General features: G+C 43.3%; 1 protein-coding gene across 1 annotated transcript in view; it reads right to left on the bottom strand.

Annotated features, from left to right (window-relative positions):
* Positions 1 to 23,733, bottom strand: part of PIH1D1 (PIH1 domain containing 1) — a 196,307-nt gene that overhangs the window by 142,546 nt on the left and 30,028 nt on the right. The window contains exon 2 of the mRNA XM_069606372.1: positions 5,668 to 5,787. Coding sequence (XP_069462473.1) covers positions 5,668 to 5,787 — 120 coding nt within the window. The remainder of the gene's footprint in view (positions 1 to 5,667; positions 5,788 to 23,733) is intronic.

Below are 23,733 nucleotides of genomic sequence, written 5' to 3'. Positions count from 1 at the left end.
GTCCAGCTAAGAACCACTACCCACTTTCACAAGCTGGACCACGCTAGCTGCAGGCTTGTTAGGTATGAGTGGGCTGATGTGGAAGATGCATGGCAGCTGTGTGCACTTTAAGAATGGGGTGTGTGATTGTTTTATATTTGGGCAGGCAACAACCTCCCCATGCAAGGTCTTTTGTGCGGCGAGCTATACTCTAGCTCTGGGAACAGAGGCTATTTAACAGCCTTTCGCCATCTTGAAGGGAGGCAACATTTTACATATAGCCTCTTGATTCGCCAATAGCATTGTTGTAGTCTGCTGCAGAATTCTACTGATGGTAGAGTTTGTTTCCCCTGAGCCAGCAGGCGGTGCTCGGGTTTGAGGCAGGATGGGCTTGTCGCAGATATGTGTTCGGGTGCCTGACACAGCTGCTAAGTGACATTTGTTAGTGACACGAGTCTCGCAAAGTCATGTGATTGTGGGCGTATGCTCTGAAGACCTCAGGTTTACTGTTTCCAAACTGTTTATACTTTCTGTACCACAATGGTGGTCTCAGGGCACTATTCCCCAATACTGCCTATGGGCCAACACTGCTGAGCGGCTGATCGTCCCTGGCACCCAGGATCTCCCAGTCCTCATCCCCTAGCCTCTCCCCTCAGACCATTTCAGAGTTATCAATTGTTTTTATGCATCAACTACAGAAAACAACTTGAAAAAAACAGACATATTTGCTCACTCCAGCCCAGAGCAGCAACTGAACAAAATCACAAATATCACAAATAAATCACAGACATAGCAAGGGGTTACAAGCATCATAAAACTTTGCACACATCGCATTAAGTTGTAAACATCACAAACATAATACAAACCACCATTGAATGGCATAGTCAAGAAAAACATTTTAAAGTTCCATTTCCCTATGTATGTCGTGTGTGCTCTGCCTCACTCACTCACTCAGATCAATTTTACGCATTGTCAAACAAGAAATATAAGTGCCCAAAGGTGAAGGCCAGGGTGGCTGCGAGGAAAATCACCTCATTCATTTAACTGTATTGCTAGGCGTTCCGGTTATTTTAGGTTGAGAGAAAGCCTCTCCATAGAAATGGAAAATGCAGGACACCAGTTTCTTCTTTATTAGTCTGCAAGGGGCAGCAGAGAGCATTCAGATGGCTCACACTATCATGGTCAGGTGGTGGGCCCAGGTGGGCCGTCTTGGTCTTAAAACCGATGATATTTATAACTTCTATATTTTCGCTAAATCTCCCTATGGAAGGTCCATCTATCACTAAGCGTATTCGCATTATAGCTGTCCAGTCCAGAAAAGAGGTCAGTAAGAGGCTGAGCCTAATCTAGCTCACTACTTTCCCACAACTACTAGTTAAAAAAACAAAACAACACTGGGGGGAGTATTCCTACATTTTATTTTTTCCTCTTAAGTGTTTCTAAAAAGTTGAATCTTCTGCGTAAATTTGGAAAAAATGATACTTTTCTTTGCCTGCCATTCATTAGTCTGAATGTTCTGGGGGTTAAGGGACTCAGCCTGAACACTTAAGGTCTACCGGTTTCAGCAGATAATGCAAACGTCTGACCGCTTTCTTCGAAACCTAACCAGCCTAAAGCGGTTTATCTAAAAGACAGAAAGTTAAACAATCGTCCTCTGTGTGCCAGAAGTCGCTTCCTTTCTTCTGTTATTATACTGTAGTGGGAGACATAAAATATATTGGATATCACTAGATCTATCCTCTGCTTGGTTCTCATGAGGAACCTTTTACTATTTCCTAGTTTCTTTACCCACCATCATAATTCCGGCGGTGTTCCAGGGGACCTGTATTTTAATTCAGCCAGTCTGTCCCTGTAATGAGAAAACCACAAGGGAAGATCTCAGTTTCCACCAAGCATACACATATTTGTATACACAATGTGTAACCTATCACACTATCCTATGTATTGCTTCTTACCAGTAACATTCTGTTTGGCCACTTAAGAGCTGCTGGCCAATCAGGGTTCCATGAACGTTTTCTGACTGATCTTACATCTTCAATACCTGTGGGCACAATACCCTCAGTCAGTGGGCGTTCTTAATTAATTCGAGCTCGTTGCAAGAATTACACAAGAATAATTTCATAACTAATTCACGCACAATTTTGTAAATAATAGCAAATCTTTTTTGGACTATTTCAGAATATTTTAACTGTTTTCTAGTTGTTGCCTGATGTACAACGAGAACATACTTCTATTGCTAATTTTCCATCTCGTTAGACTGATAAAGCGCAGTCCATAAGGTGCAGTTATGTCGCTGTGGAATCTTAGCCCGTATTAGTTTCCCATTCCACGTGGCACTCCGGATACAGAAGGTGAAGTGCAAGGTGCTTTCTAAAATGCCCTCCACTTCGCCGCTTCACGACAACTCTTGGCTGCACACCTGCAACCCACTGCCTGCAGATTCAATCATTTAGCTTACTGGCACAGATTTTTACGACAAACTCCTAGACCGCGGGAGTGTTCCTTCGTCCCTGCGCTCTTCTTGCTTAGTTATAGCGGCATGCCTGCTGTGCTATTAAAGGCATGTTTCCTAATCACGTAGCGTGCAGCAACATCGTTATTTTGATGTTTTTCCATCCGCCATCTTTCAGTGCAATCCATTCCATGTTGAAAACGTGCTCCGACTCAAAAAATTCTGCGTTTTTCACAGCACTCCAGTGTGCTCTTCATATTTGTATCCATATGCATAATTCTAATATATATTTTAAAATGTTAAATTTGCATGTCCAATTTTATTACTGCCATGCTCTTTTCTTATAATCACAGTACTATTCGGCAGCCGCCAGTTTCAGATATTTTTTAAAAGGGTTCACTGCCTTCTAGAGTCTGCAATATATTCTCTTTGCTCTAACATGATCTGTACAAAGTATGGTTCACAAGTTCCATTAATATATTTTGGGTGGGTGTATTTGTATATGGGGTATGTTAATGACATACATGTGTATCTCTACGTATTGCAGTCATTTTCAGACATTTTGGATAGGTTATGCTGCGCATGTGCAACTTCAAGTTGGTATTAGTCCCACACATTAATACATACATTTTCTCAGCAATCATTCATTCACATGCATCTATTTTTCCTGCGACCGAGTCTGTCTCCATAGTAAATGGAGTTTCACAGGATTGCAGATTGCAAGAAACCTTTCACGTGTGTTAACACTTCCAGTGACATCAGTGACACACATTGCATGCATAAGAGTTAACCACGCAGAGATCCTTGCCTTCCAGTGTCCCCAGGAGAGCCACTGTTCGTCCGGCATCATCCATCAGTACCTTGCTCACCTGAATAGGCACTCGCGCCACAACCCAAATCAAAACTCCTCTAGCGTATTTCAAGTAGGACGTCCCTACCACCACCCCCCACCACCTTTCCACACCATGTGGGTTTCTTGGTGCTAGGGGCACCCCATGCCATTTCAGGAATCCCCCCCGCCCATTGACACTTCAATTCTTGGCCCAAACCCCAGACATTCCAGGTCCCAATTTTCAACCCATCAACCCCCCCCCCCCCCCCCCCCCCACATGCTGGATATAATGGTCACATCTCGGCACATATTTTGATTACCGTCACAGATTCTTTCCGACAAACGCACATACCTATATGTTGCTGATTTTTAGGAAATGACCGCCTACAATGTAAGGAATACATTATATAATAAAATGGGCCGCTATATAGACGACATGCTCATGATAATTAATGGCACAGAGGAACAGCTTAACCATTTAATTTTGTGGCTGAATGATCAGAATGCCTTTCTGAAATTCACGCATGAGGGAATATGCAGGCAATGTGTTACGTGAGTGCAGCCAAGAGTTGGCGTGAAGCAGCAATGTGGAGGGCATTTTAGAAAGCAGCTTCCACTTAATCTTCTGTAATCAGAGTACCATGTGGAATGGGAAACGAATATGGGCTAAGATTCCACAGCCACATAATTGCAGCTTATGGACTATGCTGTATTCATCTAACGAGATGGAAAAATAGCAATAGAAGTATGTTCTCGTTGTAGATCAGGCTCAGAACTAGAAACCAGTTAAAACATTCTGAAATAGTCCAAAAAAGAAATGCAAATATTTACAAAATTTCTAGAGAATTAGTTACAAATTATTCCTGTGTAATTCTTGCAACGAGCTAGAATTAAAGACGAAAAGAAAGAAAAGTCAGAAAACGTTCATGGAACCTTGATTGGCCTGCAGCTCCAAGTGGCCAAACAGAATGTTACTGGTAAGAAGCAATACATAGGATAGTGTAATAGGTTACACATTGTTTATAAAAATATGGTGTATGCCTGGTGGAAACTGAGGATATATTCCCTGTGGCTCTCTCATTACAGGGACAGACTGGTTGAATTAAAATACAGGTCCCCCGGAACACGACCGGAATTATGAGGGTGGGTAAAGAAACTAGGAAATAGTCAACAGTTCCTCATGAGGACAAAGCAGAGGATAGATATAGTGATATCCAATATATGTTATGTCTCCCACTACAGGTTGATAACAGAAGAAAGGAAACAAACTCAGACTTCAATAGATCTGCTGCTATTGATATCATGTTGCATTGTTACGACAACAAATTCAAGGTGCAGGCCACATTAGTTTATGCTTCTTCATCCTTCTTTTCCAAAACACAGTAGAGGTGCTTTGAACAGGAGGATAAGCCAATGTCCATGATACCCCCAGAAGATAAATATTCAGATGGAGCAGTAGCATTCTAAGTTTTGAAAAAGTGCATGATCTTGGAATGTTGGTGTACATCTTACTAAGGGATCCATTTTCTGTTGACCCACCGTTAAGTGAAAACGAGGATCCCTCCGACACATATACAGCAATAAACTGCCTAGAACAGACCGACACAGAATAGCCAAATACTCCCGAACTGCATACATCAACACCAAGCTATCTTACGGCTTTCACCCCTGCAATGGGAAGCGCCATGGCTGTACCGCCCACCAACCCGAGCGAAGGTAGTCCCTGGCGAAATAAGGGCTTCTGCGAGGGCCATGGGCCATTACCAGCCATGGTCACCCCACAATGTGGGGGTGAAAGCCAATCATTTCCCGGCATTCAACCAGGGTGCAAATGCTTCTTTTTCTTCATCGGGAGATTTGCGCCGCTTGCACAGCTAATCCCCCAGTCGGGGAAGGGGACATTTAAAAAAAGATGAAGTCCCTTTTCTATTTCTATGGCAGCGGCCAGGAGACAGAAGGAGATCTGGGAGCAGAGCACAAAGCTCCGGTCCAGCAGGTAAATGGTGAGGATAGGAGGGGGTGGGGAGTGTCCGCTGTTCAAGCCACCTGATTGGCTAAACTGCCTTTTCTGGGTGTGAATGCATATTCCCCCTTTCCCCATTAGCCAATCCTAGCCCTCCCACCGTCTTTCACATACACAAAGGCAACAAAAGAATGCAAATGGCCAAAGAGTAGGATATAAAACTCAATCACATAACATTAAGAGCACCGAGTGTTAAACAGTTTTCTATAGTCAATATGAATACACAGACTTCGCTTCAGCACTGGGATGCAGTACTCCAAATGGCATTGTCCCCACAACAAATTGCAGTAAGGTACCACTTGTAAGATACCATATCTTACTACTGAGTGAGATTTGGTATAGTAGCTACCTTGGGGCGACACTTAGTCAGTGATCAGTTACCTTTAGCAAGATCTGCTTGAACATGGTCTCATCATTCTCTTCCTCCATCTCCGTGGCCAGTAGGCTTTTGTTGGTTGAAGTCATGACTTCACATAAACAAGCTGTACCTCGGGAAAAAGTCTGCAAGCAACCAAAAAATAGCATTATGAGGGATAAAAGAAACGATAAGGCACAATATGGGCCAATATAAACACAAAAACTGCATTTTAGGACAGAAGTTATCTGGGAAGTATATAACAAACATCTTGATAAACCTGACATTTTACTATAATATTCAAGAACATCTTAACATCCAGAATACCCATGCAAATCTGTTCACAAGCAAGAGTGAAAAGTTAGCACTAACCATTTTGGGCAGAAAAAGCATAGGCCCAATAATTTTTCACATAGTGATATTTCATAGTGATATCTTAAATGGCATTTTGAAAACTAGCACAACAACCTTTGAACTTACAAGAATAAACATCACAGCATCTCAAGGGATGAGAGTTACCTTGAGATGTGAAGCCTACCTATAGAGATGGGAGAGAAAAAGGGGCAAAGAACAGCAGGAAAACCGAATGGTTCGGCATGGAGCGACAGAATGGAACCTGTGAACCTAAATATGAGATATGAATACAAGATCGAGACAAGGCCAGCAGAGGATTTAAAGGGAGTAGAGAAAGTAAGAGTGAGACAGAGAAGGAAACAGAAATGAGAGATTGAGAAAGTGAGGGAGATAAAGAGCGAGCTATCTGCACAATGGGATTTGGAAAGTGATATCCAGAGGGAGAGATGTACAGCAAAGCCCAACAATTTGTGCATTTCATTCCAGAAGCGAAACACAAATTGAGATCCTCTGTCATTATATTTTCTTTTTTTTTTATTTATTTATAATATATACATAAATACAGCAATATAACCATTAAATCTTATATAAAGGAATGCAAGAGTAACAACGAAAAACCAAAAAAAAACTAATAGAAATCATTAAACAAGTTCCAGATCTTCTCATATGATGACAATTTGCATTTCAGTTTATATATCAGCTTTTCTGTCCTTGACAGACAATGCATCTCTTGTATCCAATTCTCAAAGGACGGAGGTACCCGACCTTTCCACCCACGGAGAATCAGCCTCTTGGCCACAATGAATGCCCTAAAGGTCCACTTTTTAAATGCAGAGCTGACATCTTCCATCCCCGAATCATCACCAAGGACCACCGTCCTAAAATCAAGGACAGACCCACCACCAGTAATCCTGTCACACACATCACAGACCTTATTCCAAAATTCTCTCACCCTCACACAGCTCCACAGCATGTGTTCCAGCGACCCAACTTCCTGAACACATCCCCAACAATCTGGCAGTCTCTTTTATGCAGCGTTTCAGGGCACCAATACACGCGATTCAGAATCTTAATCTGGCGAGACCTTTCACTCAGATTCAGCGAACAAGGAGAGACATTACCACACATATTCCGCCAGGCATCGATGTCAATCTCAGACCCAATTCTCTCACTCCAAACTCTCCTTAAATTGTCATTACTTTGATAATGTGACACGATTAACTTGTACAGTCTACTGGCCAAACCACCTCCCTTCCAATCTGATTCAGTCGGGAAAGCCCTCACATCCCAAGAGTCTGACCAGTCCACCTCACCTACAGCCTTCTTCAGGCGTCTATAAGCAGAGTCAGATAGTCCATCAAAATTCCATCTCTCTCTCAGCTCAGTAGCAGTCAACCACCAGTCTTCATTCCCCAAATCAGAGACCAGTTTAATATCCATCAAAAACCATTCAGGCCAAAAAACTGTCCTTGAATTATCCCTAATCCTAGGATTCAGCCAGATAGAGGCACTCCTGCACTTTAATGCGTCACGACCCAGCAATGACATGACTTCAATCCATGAATTGCGCAAAAAAGACGTTGCCAACAGACTGCCACCAGGAATCTTTGCATTAGTGGTCAACAAGGCTTCCGGGGCCAGCGGCCCATAGGCACTCGATTCCGCCACCGCCCAGCCATCCCAAACACGTGACAAAAACGGAACAAAAGAATGAGCAGAAAAGGCCAAATGGCAGGCCCTAAAATTTGGAACACCTAAACCACCCAAATGGACTGGAAGCTGCAACTTCCAAAGACTAAGTCTTGGAGGTTTTCGGTCCCACAAAAATTCCTGAATTAGACGATCCAGATCTCTCCAGTAGCCACTCTTAATTTTCAACGGAAGCATGCTAGATACAAAGTTAATTCTAGGCGTCAAATTAATTTTCAGGGCATTGACTTTCCCCCACAGCGAAAGATTAAGCAGTGACCATCTTTCCAAATCCATCTTACAATCTTGAATGACTACCCTCATGTTTTCATCAACCATAAGGGAGACCAGAGACGTCAGCCACACCCCCAAATAGCGCAAGCGCACATCGCACCAGGAAAACCCTAGCCCCGTAACCAGAGTCTTATCACACTTGTTGGGTAGGGGCAAGACTTCAAGCAGTTAATCTTGTATCCTGAACAATCGTGATAATCAGACAAAATCTTCATCAGACAGGGCATGGGCTCTTCCAATTTTTGCAGCACCAACAAGAGATCATCCGCATAAAGCCAAGCCTTTTGCATAACACCCCAACAATTAACACCTTGTAAAACCGGTTCATTTTTAATGCAACCTGCTAGAGGCTCAATCGCCAAAATGAACAACAAAGGAGAAAAAGGGCAACCTTGGCGCGTGCCTCTGAACAAAAAAGATTTCAACACCACCCCATTAGTCTTAACGGTTGCCGTTGGATTGGCATATAGAAGAGCAACCCAAGAAACAAAATCCTCACCCAAATTCATCCTCCTCAGCACCGAAAACAAATAATCCCAACAGACCCTGTCGAAAGCTTTCTCCGCATCAAGAGAAAAGACAGCGGCATCACAGTCCGTTCTATTGGCCATTTCCATGGTTAGAATCAACTTCCTGATATGACTTGACGTACGTCGATTTTTCATGAATCCAGACTGCTCTCCACCAATTAAAGCAGGTAGAAACTGTACCAGGCGCATAGCAAGAACCTTGGCAAGAATCTTATTATCGGTGTTAATAAGGCTGATTGGGCGATAACTAGCCGGATGGAGACTGTCCTTACCCTTTTTCAAAAACACCGAAATAGACGCATGGTTAGTACTTTTAGGAAGCGTACAGACTAGTTTGCTAGAAACAAACATCTCTCAATAGTTCTAAGGCCGAGTTCGGGAGGATCCGATAAAACTCACATGGGAGGCCATCTGGGCCTGGGGATTTACCTACATTCAGCTTTGAAATAGCACTTTTGATCTCATCAACCGTTATCATATCTCCAAGAAGATCACGCTCAGCATCCTGAATCCTGGGCAAATTCAAATTACCAAAAAAGTCTGCACCCCTACCAGTAATACCTGCCTCATTGCTATACAGATTCTCATAGAAGTCTCTAAAAATTGTGTTAATTTTATTGGGGTCAAATGTGATTCTACCCTCCTGGTCAACCATAGAAGCAATTGCTGACTCAGAAATTCTTTTCTTCAACCGGTATGCCAGCCATCTGTCACAACGTTCACCCTTTTCGAAATAAGTACACTTAGAATAGAACAAGCCACGTTCAGCCCTCAGTGACAATAAGTCTTCCATTTCCTTTTTAAGCTTTTTCAAAGATGTCAATTTTACTGAGTCAGTAGGATCAAGCATCAAATCCCAAGAAAGCTCCCCAATACGTAGGTCGAGATCCTGTCTTTTTCTCTCCTCCCTCTTCCGTTTACCCCTAGACAGCCCCAAACAAACACCTCGCATACAACATTTAAATGCTTCCCAGGTGTTCGCCACACTGACTTCCTCTGAACGGTTCTCCACCACAAAATAGTTTGCTTCCGAAACAATCTTTTCCAATATTTCATCATCCAATAAGATTGAGGTGTTCAGCTTCCATGAGGAAGTCCTCACACACCTAAATTTAAGTCTCACTTGTATCACAACCGGGGCATTATCACTCAATAAAATATTACCCATATCACACGAGACAATACTTTCCGACACATTCCCACTAGTAAAAAACATGTCCAGCCTGGAAAACACCCCATGAGCACTAGAAAAGAAACTGTATTGACGTTTGTCTAAGTTCCTCAGGCGCCACGTATCTTTCAGGTTATGCTCCTCCAAGAGGGACCCAAGTGCCCGGTGATGATGATCACAACGCAACACTCGCCTGACCTGACTTCTATCCAGTATAGGATCAACCACCGTATTAAAGTCCCCCCTAGAAGAATATTAGGATTATTCAAATCTAAAAGGGTCTGAGCTACCATTCTAAAAAAGGAGCCATCATCCACTGTTGGAGCGTACACATTGCAAAGCGTCCACAATTCCCCCTGAATCTCTACCAACAAGGCAATCATTCTACCATCCTTATCTGCACATTCTCTTAAAACTTTAACAGGCCGTTTCTTCAGAAACAAAATAGCTACGACCCTTGACCGTGACAAAAATGAAGAGCCATAAGCAGAACCAACCCACTCCTTTTCAAATTTGGAAATTTCATCTGCCAAAATATGAGTCTCCTGTAAAAAACAGATGTCAGCATGCATGTCCTGTAACATGTGAAATACTTTCTTTTTCTTTAGTAAATTATTGACCCCATTCACATTCCAAGAGACAATACAGAGATCATTGTCTACCCCACCTGTGCGTGATGCCATCATTACACTCTGGAGGTCTAAAACATCAAAAGCAAAAACAGAACAAAAAAAAACCTGAAAAAGTACACACACTTAAATATAAACTAAAAACAAATAGTAAAACACAAAAAGAACAGATAAGACTGCGAAGTCTATTCAGCCCAAAAAACAATTTAAACAACATTCCAAACCATCCCCAGGACCTCACCCAAGGAACCCCGAGTCATTCGATAGTACATCAAAAGTAGTCACTACCAGAAGTAAAATGCCAAATCAAAAAAAAAAAAAAAAAAACACGTGAGAAAAATTGCATACACTCCCAAGCCTCCAACCCCCCAGTCCCCAAAAATATGAACATTTCGTAGAATAATCAGGTACAAAAACTAAAACCCACTAAACAGTTAAAGGTATATATGTACTGAGATATAACAAGCACAACATAAAGGCAAACGTAGTACCTGAACCCAAAAAATGCAGAGAGTAAAACATGCAAAAAAAACAGTGTCAAACCCCATGCATGTGGCATGAATCCGTGTAGTCAGCATTTGTCTTGCCCATGCAAACATCCCAATAGGCCGAACTTGGAAAACAAATCCCCAATATACCAGTATCCCTTCTTTTCTTAGTCCAACCATCAGTAACGCCTAAAATGCAATGCAGCGGCCCCAGGAAAGGCCATGCAGCTCAAGAAGCACTAGCAGACCATTCTGCAGAACGAACGAACCAGGACAGACATTATAGTGCTTTCTGTGTCATAAAAATGGTGCTTCTAAATTTCCTCACGTCCGTTCTCAAAATAATTCTTGCCTTCCATAACCACAAGGAATGGATCTGGTTATAGGAGGTTTTGACAGCAGCATCCGTAAAGGTGAGGGACAATGAAGCGTTCATAGCAGTGGTCTCGGGGGTGCAACACATCAGACAACGTGGGAGTGAAATTGTCCAAACTGGTTACACGAAATGTGAGGCACGGAGAGGTCCGTGGGTGTATGACATCCAAAGACCTCAGCATTGCACCCTCGGCGAGGATCCACGTAACATACACCACCCCTCCATGATTCGGGCTGGCGTGACGCGAGTCCCACGTTCCACGCTTCACACGATGCACTGCATTAAGTTCCAAACGAAAGGCTGCAAGTGGAGGCTAAGGGTACACACAGATCACCCTTCAAGTCTTTATCACGTACCTCACATCCTCCGGAAGCAAGATCCAAGGACCACACCATTCCTGCTCGCAGTTCGTAAGCAATCCCACCAACCACCGAAACGGACCAAGGGCGGGCGCTCATTGCAGCGCGGGTGGCCTGAGAATCACACGCCGGCCCGAAAATCTGACGGCTTGGACGTCCGTGCGTGGCACATGACCTGAAAGAAGGTCCTTTACTCGAACAAGGACAAAAGTTTCAGGAAGCGCGGACTGAAGCCGCGAGGAGGAATCCTGAGTGAATCATATTCCACACGGCGAAAAACAAGGCAAGATAAGTTCCAAAGCCTCATTTGAAGTGACAAAACGTTAACTGCCACCTGTATACGGCGCCATTTTAATATCCAAAAACTCATTGCCAACATTGTGAAAAAATGAACATAACAAGATAAAGTCCAAAATCATAAGATGGGGAAGAGGGGGGGGGATGCATGCTGGTCTCAGTTCACTCCATAAGGGCAGGTCCAGGTAGACTCCTCTTATATGTTTCTAGCCACTCAAGACTGTATTGTTTTAACAAAATGCTGGCCAAATAATCAGAAAAAAGGTACCTTAGCAAAAAGGTTTGAAATATAAAAAATGTGTAAATTAATCTGCTAGCACCCATGTGGTATTGTTTTATTGCGATACAGGAAAATCTGAGTATATATGCCAGGTTTGGAAAGGAAAGAGGAGTGACTGCAACAACCCTGCTGGTGCAAGTAAAAAAGAAGGTGCTCTTCTGCAAGTCTCCCAATTCTTGATGGAATCAAAACATCTTGCGTCATGTTCATCCACGTAGCATGCCTCTATACACTTCTTGGGTCATTTCTGACCAAAAAGCACAAACATTACACTGCATGTCAAGATTGCATGTCAAGATTTTAGGAGGTTTGTTTTGGCGACTGTGTTCCACAATAGTTTCCCTTAATACAAAAGTCCATGTGTTGTGTATTCTGAAGGAGTAATCTGAGGTTTGCACTGAGAATTGATGCTTGGATTGAGACAACATGGGAATTACCTTTTATGCCAAGAGGAATTGAGGCTCACTTTGTGTGCTGCATCTGAACTGTAGTATTTTCCCTCAAATCAAATAATTTACTCATTTAATTTCCATAGAAATTATAAGCTATGTTAGATTTACCTAATTTTGGGAACTGGGTTCCTTACTTTGACTCTTAATTTGTTCACATTATAGATATTTTACAGACCAACATACCACAAGACGGTGGAACAACGTCCACGCCATTAGAAGGAACATAGCATTATTTGAGCCTTTGGTAAGCACCAGTGATGGCTACCTTGCCAGATTTCTTTTTAGTTGCCTGTACTATGATGTGCTTTGCAAATAAAAATAAAAAGAAATACGGGATTTTTGCGAAACACGTCATCTTGCTGCCTAACCTCGTGGCTTGGGGATTATGGTTTTAAAAAATATAAACAAAGATACTCTTTTGTAGCTATTTTGGACTACAGAGATTTTGAAACTTGTGAGCCAACCTTGAGTGTAACTCCAAGTTGCCTGTGTCACTACAAAGGCTGGTGATTGATATATATGTATATACCACTCCAAAAACGTTCTCCAATGGTGCTCAAAACTTCTTTCAGCAGTTGCTCATGTAGGTTAGAGAAAAAAATGTTTTAAACATACAATGCTGTATTAGGGTGGGAAGGGACTAAATATCAGACACAAAACCACTATAAAGCCTAGAACACAAGCACTCAATCTCAATAAACGTGCTAAAATGTAACATTTATTAGGTAATAAAAAACATGTAAAACAGTACAAGTCAGCATGGATTTACAAACTAGTTGATGGGCTCCATAGCCGCTATTCTGATGCCACGAGTTCCATCCCTTCTTCAGGCTAATCTTACAGCCTAAGGCTATCAGGCCGTTTATATGTTGTTCAAACAGGAAACAGAAATGCAATTCGTCTGATCATGTGTCCCATTGGTGATGCCATTTAATATGGCTAAAATCGAACTGCCATCTTGTACTAGTCTTTGTCGACTGGCCAATGCTCGGTTTTATTTTAATACTCACTGGATTTGCAATTGAAATCACTCATTCCCATTTATATTTAAATTCTGTATGTTACATTTGTTATATTTTCATCAATTCGGCCCTAAAGATAAAATATCTATATTGTATGTTAAATACCTATACAGTGCATCCTGCACGGCGGCGGCCTGGAGACCGCATCTTTAAAAGGCAAGTAGATAAGCAGCAGCTCATCTTCCATTGTCTGTGTTTCCTATATTCTATGAGCAACTCCCACATTGCAGCCTTACCCAAGTGGGTTTTCAGATTCATGTCGATCTGTATATATATATATATATATTTTCAATCTGCAATAACCACTTATTCATATTAAAGTGCTAGTGCCTGTTCATTCTTTTCATTGATCATGTATCAATACAACCAATGCTACAGTATAGTATTAGTGCAGTCTTAATTATGCCCAAGCAGGCTACATCACGTGACTGCTGAATGCCTAAACCGACCAACATTCTCATACATAAGTGCTAGTGCATATTCTATTTCTATATTCACTGTCAAACATTATTATAATAACCATATTGCAAAATCTGACATTGAGATCTAAAGTGCCAATTGTTAAAGTGCTTAGTGTAATGTCCATATTTTAACAGAAGGTTTAGAGACATTTTAACCATCAGTCTCCTAACATTTCTCCTCCTGCATTATGCCCGTTTGGTTTCCAATGTTCTTAATGTATGTTCTCTATTACCACTTGTCTTATGCATAGGCACATGTGCTACTGCAAATAATCTCATTACCGTGGCATCACTTGAGTGTTTCTCTGCAAAGTGCACCGCTAATAGATAGGTCACATCTTGATTTAGGATAGCCCTATAGTGTTGCAATAGCCTCAGTTTTAGTTGGCAGATAGTAGACCCCACGTAAAGGAGGTTGCAAGGACACACTATGGCGTATACTACAAACTGAGTGAGACAATTGATTCTATGTTTGATTTTCCAAATCTTCCTCAAATTCTGTCCATAGTGCAACATGCTTGTTTTTTCTGCAATTATTGCACATCTTGTAATTGTAACACTTATAGAACCCTTTGGGCTGTTTGGATTTGCCAAGCCAATTCTCTAAAGTATTTCCACATTATACCATGCTGGGGGCGATCAGATCTTTGAGAGATTTGGCCTTACCAAAGGTCATCAAAGGTCTCTCTCCAATAGATGCACTAATGATATTATCAGTGCATGGAATAGGCCAATGTTTTTGTAAAATGTGTCTTATCGCTTTGGCCCGATTACTGAACCTTATGATAAATCTAATTGGTTCAGTATCTTGAGTCTTCGGAGGTTTAACTCTCAATAAGTCTTTTCTTTGCCTTTGTACTGTTTGAGTATACGCCTTAATTATGTCATTTTTTCTTGTAACCTCCTTGCAAATCCAGTGAGTATTAAAATAAAACCGAGCATTGGCCAGTCTACAAAGACCAGTACAAGATGGGAGCTCGATTTTATCCATATTTAATGGTATCACCAATGGTTCACATGATCAGATGAATTGCATTTTCGTTTCTTGTTTGAACAACATATAAACGGCCCGATAGCCTTAGGCTGTAAGATTAGCCTGAAGAGGTCCCCGAGAAGGGAGGGAACATGAGGCATCACAATAGCGGCTATGGAGCCCAGCAACTAGTTTATAAATGCAAATTAAAGAAAACTCCCGGAAATCTGCGCCAATATTTAGATGAAACAATGATGATTTAATCGGGATATGGTCACAAAAGTTGCCCTTCCCGATGACATGTGTTTCAGCTCTACGGAGCCCGTTTCAAATCAGGGCTAGAAATATATACATATATTTTAACAGTTACCCAACATTTAACAATATATTGGAAAAAAGAGCAAACGAGTAAATACAAATAAAGACCAACATTAGCAGATGTTAGGTTGATCCAAACAGGTCACACAAAACATTTAGTGTGGAAAACATCATCAAGTGAGTGCCACAATAGCCAAAAATGTGTAATATTTGAGACAGAGATTGCAGGTTGGTGATGGAGAGGATTGTGAAGGGTTAGAGAAGTGGAGAGAGCGGGAGAAAAAATATAAAAAGAACGAGCATTCTTTCACCAGTTATTCATTGTCTAGTGATGCTTCTGATGAGAAATGGTTATCTCTTTTCACTCTACTCGCTTCAACTGACCGTTTCTTTCTTCCCTTCCCACAATGTCGCAAAACTACTGAGAAGACAATAGGGATGAAGGTGTTTAGTGGGTGTAAACATGGAAGAAAAAGACAAGATAGAAGAAAGAAATAACCTGAGAGCAAGGATAAAGGAATGCCCACTGTTCGCGACTGCGATGATAACATTTGACAATCCCATCAACAACAGATACTGGGAGGAATGGGTATAATGCAACCCAGAGGGAGACTGCAGCTATATGACCTGGAGTTTCGGTGACCATGCAAATTACTATGGACATCTTGGCGGAGTAATGAAGAAATAGCTACTAAAGCCAAGAGTGACAAAGTATGAAGGTTTGGTCGACAGGTCAACCAGATAGGGTGCTGAAGAGAGGGTCCCTGGAATGCCCCTCCTCACCCCCATTAACATGGTGTCCTGAAGCGTCAAAAACGCACAAGCCACTCATTATTCAGACAGGCCCCAGAAGGACCAGTGACTTACACGTATGCAGAAAGATATTCTCTCAGAAAGTCATTCAAACCTTATCCAGTGAATGTCTTTATGGATACAGGCATTGGCCACTGACCCAAATGCCTCGATGGATGACGTTGACCAATGCCGAGAAACCACTGTGCTGACGTCAGTGTTTTACACAAACACACACTTGTATACGCGAAGAACATGCTTACACAGTTCTGTAGATAGGTCAGATACATGTACATACTGTCAAAAGCTGTTTATTTTTCTCATTAGCCAAGTGCAGAAACGCTGAATGCAAGACGATGAAGAAATGCAGAGCAAGCTTGCAGATGCTTATGGCACCTAACCCTATGGAACTACAGGATCACATAAGGATCCTAGCAGGACCAAATACGACTAACCTATAGGAAACCTAGCACGATATATAGATGTTTAGAAATCATAGTATAATTATAACAAGGATCAGATAAGGCTACAAGCCACAGGACGATGACTAGGGAAAGAAGAACCAGGCTGCACAGAACAGGAAGGCCAGGACTTGCAGCCAAGTTCATAGAAAAGCAGCACATTGCAAACTTAAAACGAGCCATCTACAGAAAAACAGAATAAATCCTCAGAAATTGCAGACCAGAAGAGCTTGATGTGGCCGAGATAGACAATGGTTATTCACCCGCGGTGGGAAGATAAACAGTTCTCAGCAACACAGAAATGAAGTGACACATGAACTGGTCAACGGCGTTGCAACCTGGAGAGCACTATCACAGGTAAATGTGGTACTGCTAACAGATACATTTGGAACACAGTCATTCTCATCACCTTGAAGAGGTGCACAGAGTGATGAGAACCAAACCAAGCTGGGTCCCAGGCCTGAGGAGGCCAGTTCCAGCCAATCAGGGGACAAAAATCCAGGGGTGGATGGCAGAGGGTGGATGGCAGAGGGCAAGGGCCAATGGTAATCCTGCGACCCTGCAACAATATAATAGATTGTTTCTTGGGGAAGGGGCAGGCCAGCCACCTGACATGAGAGGGCCAATTAACTAAGATCCATAGGGGCAATCTATATGGTATACCACTCCGATCACCCAACCAGAAAGAGGGATAGGTTTTTCGGGGATGGGCTCATGTTGAGACTTTACTTTGCAACAAAAAGGTTTGACAGAGGTTTGGGAGCAGTGACTCTGGAGATTTTTGAATGTCCTGTATGATCCCTGTCGGCTTCTGTAATAAACAACAGTTCTAACTTGCCCTTGGCCGAGTCCCCCGTTTGTTCTGGGGGAAGGATTGTTGGGCCCTGGGGGCTGAACGGGTAAGATTGTAGTAACCCCCAGACCTCTTGCATACCAGACCTCACCAACAGAGGTGTCAGTGTCCCCTCCATTGCTGCTCTTCAATTGAACTATCTCCCACCACACTAGAGGGCAGAACATTTATCTGGTATCTGTGAAAACATTTGTAAACAATATATGCCATCTCTGTTGGTGCTAATTTAACTCAAACCAATTTTTTCATCCTACATCGTGACTTTGACGACTTCAAGAATTGATAAATTAGAAAAAAACTCTCCTAATATTTGTTGGTCCTGCCAAGTTGGTAATACAGACATTCTGCATTCAGTCTTTAATTGTAAGTTTGTTAATTCCTTTTGGAAGAAATATTTTACCAGTAAGTAATCCTCACACGTCTGTTCATCTGCTCCACTCATTTTTAGAGTCATTTGACATACATGCCAACATTTTGAAGCACCTGGGAGAGAGGTTTCATCAGAGAAATCGGGACAAATTAATTTCCCCATAGGAATGCATTGGGATTGTATGTCAAGACAAGAAGGATCAGATTATGCTTTCTCCCAACTTTACTTCGCGAGCAGCATACAAACTAAGCAATAATATATACATAACTAAACTACATTTCCCATAAAGTTTTGAGTCTTTGCTAGTTCATATATCATTGGTCTTTTCTTGACACGTGATATTACAGACCAATCATCACATTCCAAGTCCCATAAACACCACCATGATCTTGATCTTATCCTCCATCTTTGCTGCTTCGTGTGAGAAACCGGAGGGTGTTCTCCCGAGTAGAGCCTTGAAATCTCTTATCCAGGTAGCCAGGACACGGCCATTGCCGTTGGATCCAGTTCCTGGGGAGGGCCAGTGGGGGAGGATCACCTGGGTTGGGGAACCCGGGGTTATGCTCGGGGGAATGCCCCAGGTGGGACACGGTACTATGCCGAGGTAGAGGAAGAGGAGGACTGCATCTCTGAGGCCTCTATAAGCTATAATACCTCTGCCACGCTTCCTCCCATTAAAACTATCCTGCCCAAATCTAACAACCCCTCCATGTCTGACCAACCTGGTAGGAACCGCCTCGGAACCAGGAAAAATTACATCTCCAAGAATCCCTTCTTTCCTGTTCCCTACCCTAATATTCCTAATCATTTTTCTTCACGTCCCGCTAATTATTATTTTCCCAACTCCCGGTCGGCTTTGACCAAACACTATCATTCCCACAATTCCCCTTGTTTAGATCCCGATAAGAATCCTGGTCATTCCTGTTAATTTCACAAAACCTACCAATCTCCCCCTTCTGAGTTTACCAAGAACCCTATCGAGAAGGCTACCATTTCCCAGAACACCTTCTCCCCCCACCTATGATGTAGGATGCTCAAGAACTCTAACACCCTCCTTTTTTAACCCAAACACTTCTTTGCAATGTAAACAGACTAATGTTAAACCTGTTTACCCGACATGTCCCAACCAAAGGGGCAGGCAAAGTCAGGCAATTAACCCAAATCACACACACCCGACGGCCCTTCCCTTTCCCTGCAGGGATAAAAAGGTGGAGCATGACAGCACAGGCCGAGCAAGGCAGACCGCACAACGATACAGCTATCCAGGTCCGACAGTTCAAGAGGAGGAGAAAGACGGAGAATATCGAGAGGCTGACAAGGAGAGACACGACCTTGCCCTTTCCGACGCAGACCCGCGAAGCCTCCACAGAGGGAATCGTAAGTCCGAGGACAATAGCCAAGTGTGCTGCAACAGATGTCAACGGTACACGGGGCGTGTCGACGCTGATAAGCAGGAGCAAGGGAAACTCCTGCTACCGTGGTACCTGCCTTGACTCCAGTTACGGAGAAAGCCAAGCAGTTCAGCACAGCCCCTGAGTCGAGGGGAGAGCCGATAAAAACCGGGCTGTGTTAAATGAGAGTGGCAAGTTTGAACCAAGTTCAATGAGCTGTGAAAAGTGTTAAGGGGAGACGAGGGAAAATCAGCACCACGTCGGTGCCAGCTCGAGAGACTCTGGTCAATCCCCGTGTGAATGAAACTACGGAAACCAGAAGGCTGTAGGAGAGCCGCCAAGTTAGGTCAAAATGGTCATGCAGGAGGTCAAGCAAAATCCATGTACAGTCGACAGTCTTTGAAATACGAACTATAAAGAAATGTGAATCCTGCATAAAGAGAAAGCAAGGGAAGTGAATCCCGCATGGTGAAAGTAAAAGGGAAGTGAATCCCGCCAATATTCAAAGTACAGGAACGGCACGAGTGAACACGAAGGAGGGATGCAAAAGAAGAGAGGCAAAGTCTAAAGTCCCAAGAAACATTGTGTTGATAACCGGGAACCCGCCGAGGGAGATCCACTATGAACGGTTTGAAAAGACATTGAAAAGCCAAGGGAAGTGAATCCTGCTAAAGAGAAGATAGGAGAAGTACACTGTCCCACTTGTCATTTAGAGTCCGACCCCGAATGAGGGAGATCCAGGGGTAAAACCATCACCCAAAGTAGTGTCTGGGGGGTCAGCGCCCAGAAGAGAGGAACTCAGGGGTGAAGCTGTCACCCAAAGCATTTGTAGAACAAAACTGTGTTTGTTGGAACTATCAGGCCCTCGAGGGCAAGAGACTTTTTAATGGAAAGAGACGTTTAAGCCATCAGAGAACCCGATAGCTGGAGCGTAATTGTTGGCTTGTGCTGGGGAAAGCTTGAGTCTGTGCTGTGCTCAGGAGACCCAGCTTATCCCGTGTTGAAAACCTGCAGAAGGGAGACCCCTGGCAATCATATCCTGAGTTATAATTTGAGAACATTTCTTTATTTCCTTGAAAATTATCCCTCACTCTCTTGTATTTAGAAAGAGAAGGGGGTTTCTCCTGGGTATCTTGCTTCTGTGCTTCAAAGAAATTGTTTTTCCACGCAGTTTGCTGCGTTTTTTGTCGCTTTTATTCGTGAAAATGGGTAGTTGTTCTTGAATTTGTGGTACACATTACAGTACATCCGGGGCTCTTATATCCCATGTTGTCAGCCGACACGTGTTTCGCCCCGTAGGTCTTTATCAAGGCTGATTCATATTCAAAACCATGTAAGGTGACAATTGTTACATTAATGTGACATGAATTATTTAAGATAAGTGCAGAGTGCATGGTGTTGGGTGATAGTAGTGTATTTGGAATTTGATTATACATTTTTGTAAATAATACAATATGCAGGGGGAGAGAGAAGGAGGGAGAAAAAAGGGTTAGCATAAGAGTTGGGCGAGTTCAGATTCAGTTTGTGTGAGTATGCAGGCCTCTTACCTATTGGTTCTGGTACGGTGCCCCCTGTGGGGTCCTGGTAGAGTGTTATGGGTCCGCTTGTCCTGTATATACAGTGGCTCCTGTTGGGCCCTATAAAAGGGGATGGGGGAAAATGATGGTTGCATAGGGTCAGGTTGTGCTAATTGGTGCATGGTACATGATAGAACCAGGCCATGGAGGTGGGGCGTGTTGTTGGTTTTGGTTTAAGTGTGGGCCATTGTCTTGGTAGCATGGCGCGAGGTGTGTTGCGACCCAGGTTTGGGTGCACAGTCCCTGGATTTCCCGGTACCAACATACATAGTTGCATAATTGTGCAGTAGTGTACTTATGGCTAGGCGTGTTTGGGCGGTGCTGTGCCTATCTGGCTGGTGCCCATGGTTGGGCTGGTGCCCTGGTTGTGGCTGTGTAGTGGTAGAGGTTCCATGGTGAGGTGCAGCAGTGGGTTCCTGGTGGTGTGGAGGCCGTCTCCCCTGATAATGGCGCCCGATCGGGAGTGCAATTGGGATGATACCGTTGAGTGAGGGGGTGATGCGCCTGTTTAGTAGGGGAGTGTCCTACTTCAGGCTCTGTCTAGTGTGGGTCCTGCTTGGGGTTCTGTAGAATCTGAGTAGATGTGGTCGGGTGCAGCAGTGCACAGAGGTGAATCTGGGCTGTCACCTATACGAGTGTGGCATCCGAGTAATTCCGTACGGCTGTGCTGGCCAAGGTGGGCATGGGGTGGAGGGCAGTAGATGAGCCTCCTCTAGTTTCCTAATGACCGGCACTGAGTCTTACCTAGAGTTCCGTATTCGGCATCCTGTTGCTGTTCGTACAGTATGCCGTAGTCTGAGGTTTTCATAGGATGTCCCGCGCGTGCGCATGGGCGATAGCGGCTGGTTCCTGCGTGCGCATGTGCGAGGGGAATAGCAGGTGCGGTGGCCGCACATGCGTCTAGCAAGATTGGCGGATCACTGAAAGGTGGTGATGTCCACTAATTGTTCGCTTACTGATATGAGGGCTAAAGTAATTAAGGTGGGGGTGCCACAGATGTGCCAGTGTGGTGGATGCCTGGCACGTTTTTTTGATGATGGATGTAAGGTCTTGATAGCAAGGTTCCTGCATTAAAGTCTGTATCCTAACACATTTGTGCATGCGCATAGCGTGTGTTTCAAGGATCGGAGTGTGTTGTAAGCGACCTGGCGGCTGATTAATCGCCAGGCGGTCAGCATGTGGGAGGTAGAGTTGTGACCTTCCTGTGTGGGTCCGCAGTTGGCATGCTGTGGTGAATTTCAGAGGAGGGTTTAGATAGTTGGCCTAAGGAAGTGCCATTGAAAGTGAAAGTACAGTTGAGGATTGTCGGGGGCGATCTGTCCTGTCGGATGGATATGGCAGGGTCTCAGGAGGAGCGGGATAGAGGGCATGTTATACAGAGCGACTTTTACAAAAACACATTAAAGTCATGATCACTGGTAAGGCCATTCTTGACACATCTATAGCGGAAGATGAGTCTTGCTTCTTCCTGTCGCAGCCTTCGTACTCTGTCGCCTCCTCTTGCTCCCATCTTCACTGTTTTTAGTCCTATGAATCTTATCTGGCTCTTCTCTTCCATCTGGTAGTTTTTCTGCCAGTGGTTGGCTAGAGGCAACCTCGGGTCCGGGAGTGAATGCTCTTTATATGTGCTCTTATCCGAATTCGTACCTCTCGGATAGTACTCCCCATGTATATCTTGTCACATACACAAATCAGTGCATAAATTACATATTTTGTTTTGCAGTTTGGGTGTTCCATGATTTTGAATGGTGGGCAGCCTTTGAATATTGCACATTTGGTTTGCGTAGCATATTTACACATGGAACAAGTCCTACATTTTGTGAAGCCAATTGTTGTTTGTACTGAGCGAATCTTTTGCCAAGAAAGGACAAGAAAGATGGGCTAAGTATGTTTCTGAGTGCGGGGGCTCTGCTGTATGATAGACTTGGGTATGCTTTCAGACTGGGTCTAATGTGTTCATCCATTAATAGCAGGTCCCAGTGTTTGGCTAATATTTTTTGTATTTCGTAGCTGTCCATATTGTATCTGGTCATGAATCTGATTGTTGATTCTGTAGTTGTCTTCTTTGTTTTGGGGGCGAGTAATCATCGTAGTAGTAGTAGCTAGCTTTCTTGCTTCCGTGAGGTTTTTGTCGGAGTAGCCTCTGCTTTTGTATCTTATGTCCAGAAGGTCACATTCTTCGGAAAAGTGTTCCTGAGTGTTGTAATTCCTCTTTGCTCGAATGTATTCTCCTTGTGGGATATTACGGATAACACTTTTCCTGTGGCAGCTTTTTGCACGTAATATCGAATTGACCTTGGTTGGTTTACGAAAGGTTCTGGTGATTATCCAGTTGTCTTGGATTGCAATTCTTAGGTCCAGAAAGTCAATTTGGTCTGTGCTAATATGACTCGTTATCTCTAGTCCATAGGTGTTTTGATTTAGGTAGTCCACATATAGGTTTATGTCCTCTGGTGTTCCTTTCCATATAAGGATAACATCATCTATATAGCATGCCCAGTTGACAATCAGGGTGGTAAATCTTCTCTCGCTCATTCCATGTTTCTATTCGTATGAATGCATGGAGCAGTTGGCTAGCGCTGGAGCATAAACTGGCCCCCATAGCAATCCCCTTTTGTTTGTTTGTAATATTCATCGTTGAAAATGAATGCGTAGTTAGTCAATGAACATTTTAGAAATTCTTTTGTCATGTCAGCTTGTTCCTGGTGTGATGCTGATTCATGGGTTAGAAGGTAACCTAGACTGGTGATGGCCAGTTCATGGTCGATGGATGTGTACAAGGCCTTTACGTCTAATGTGGCCATTATGAAATTTGGTTCCCATTTGATCTGTGAAAGTATAGCCAAGGTATGCATGGTGTCTCTGAGGTGCGTCGGAATCTTGATGACTAGGAGTTGGATAACATTATTGATGTATCTTGCAAGTGCTTCAGTAAGTCTTCCTATTCCACTCATG

The sequence above is a fragment of the Ambystoma mexicanum genome, chromosome 1p, assembly GCF_040938575.1.
Source record: "Ambystoma mexicanum isolate Mex_15411 chromosome 1p, UKY_AmexF1_1, whole genome shotgun sequence".
Taxonomy (NCBI): domain Eukaryota; kingdom Metazoa; phylum Chordata; class Amphibia; order Caudata; family Ambystomatidae; genus Ambystoma; species Ambystoma mexicanum.
Note: the sequence above shows the minus strand (reverse complement) of the source record. Positions and strands in the feature narration are given on the sequence as shown.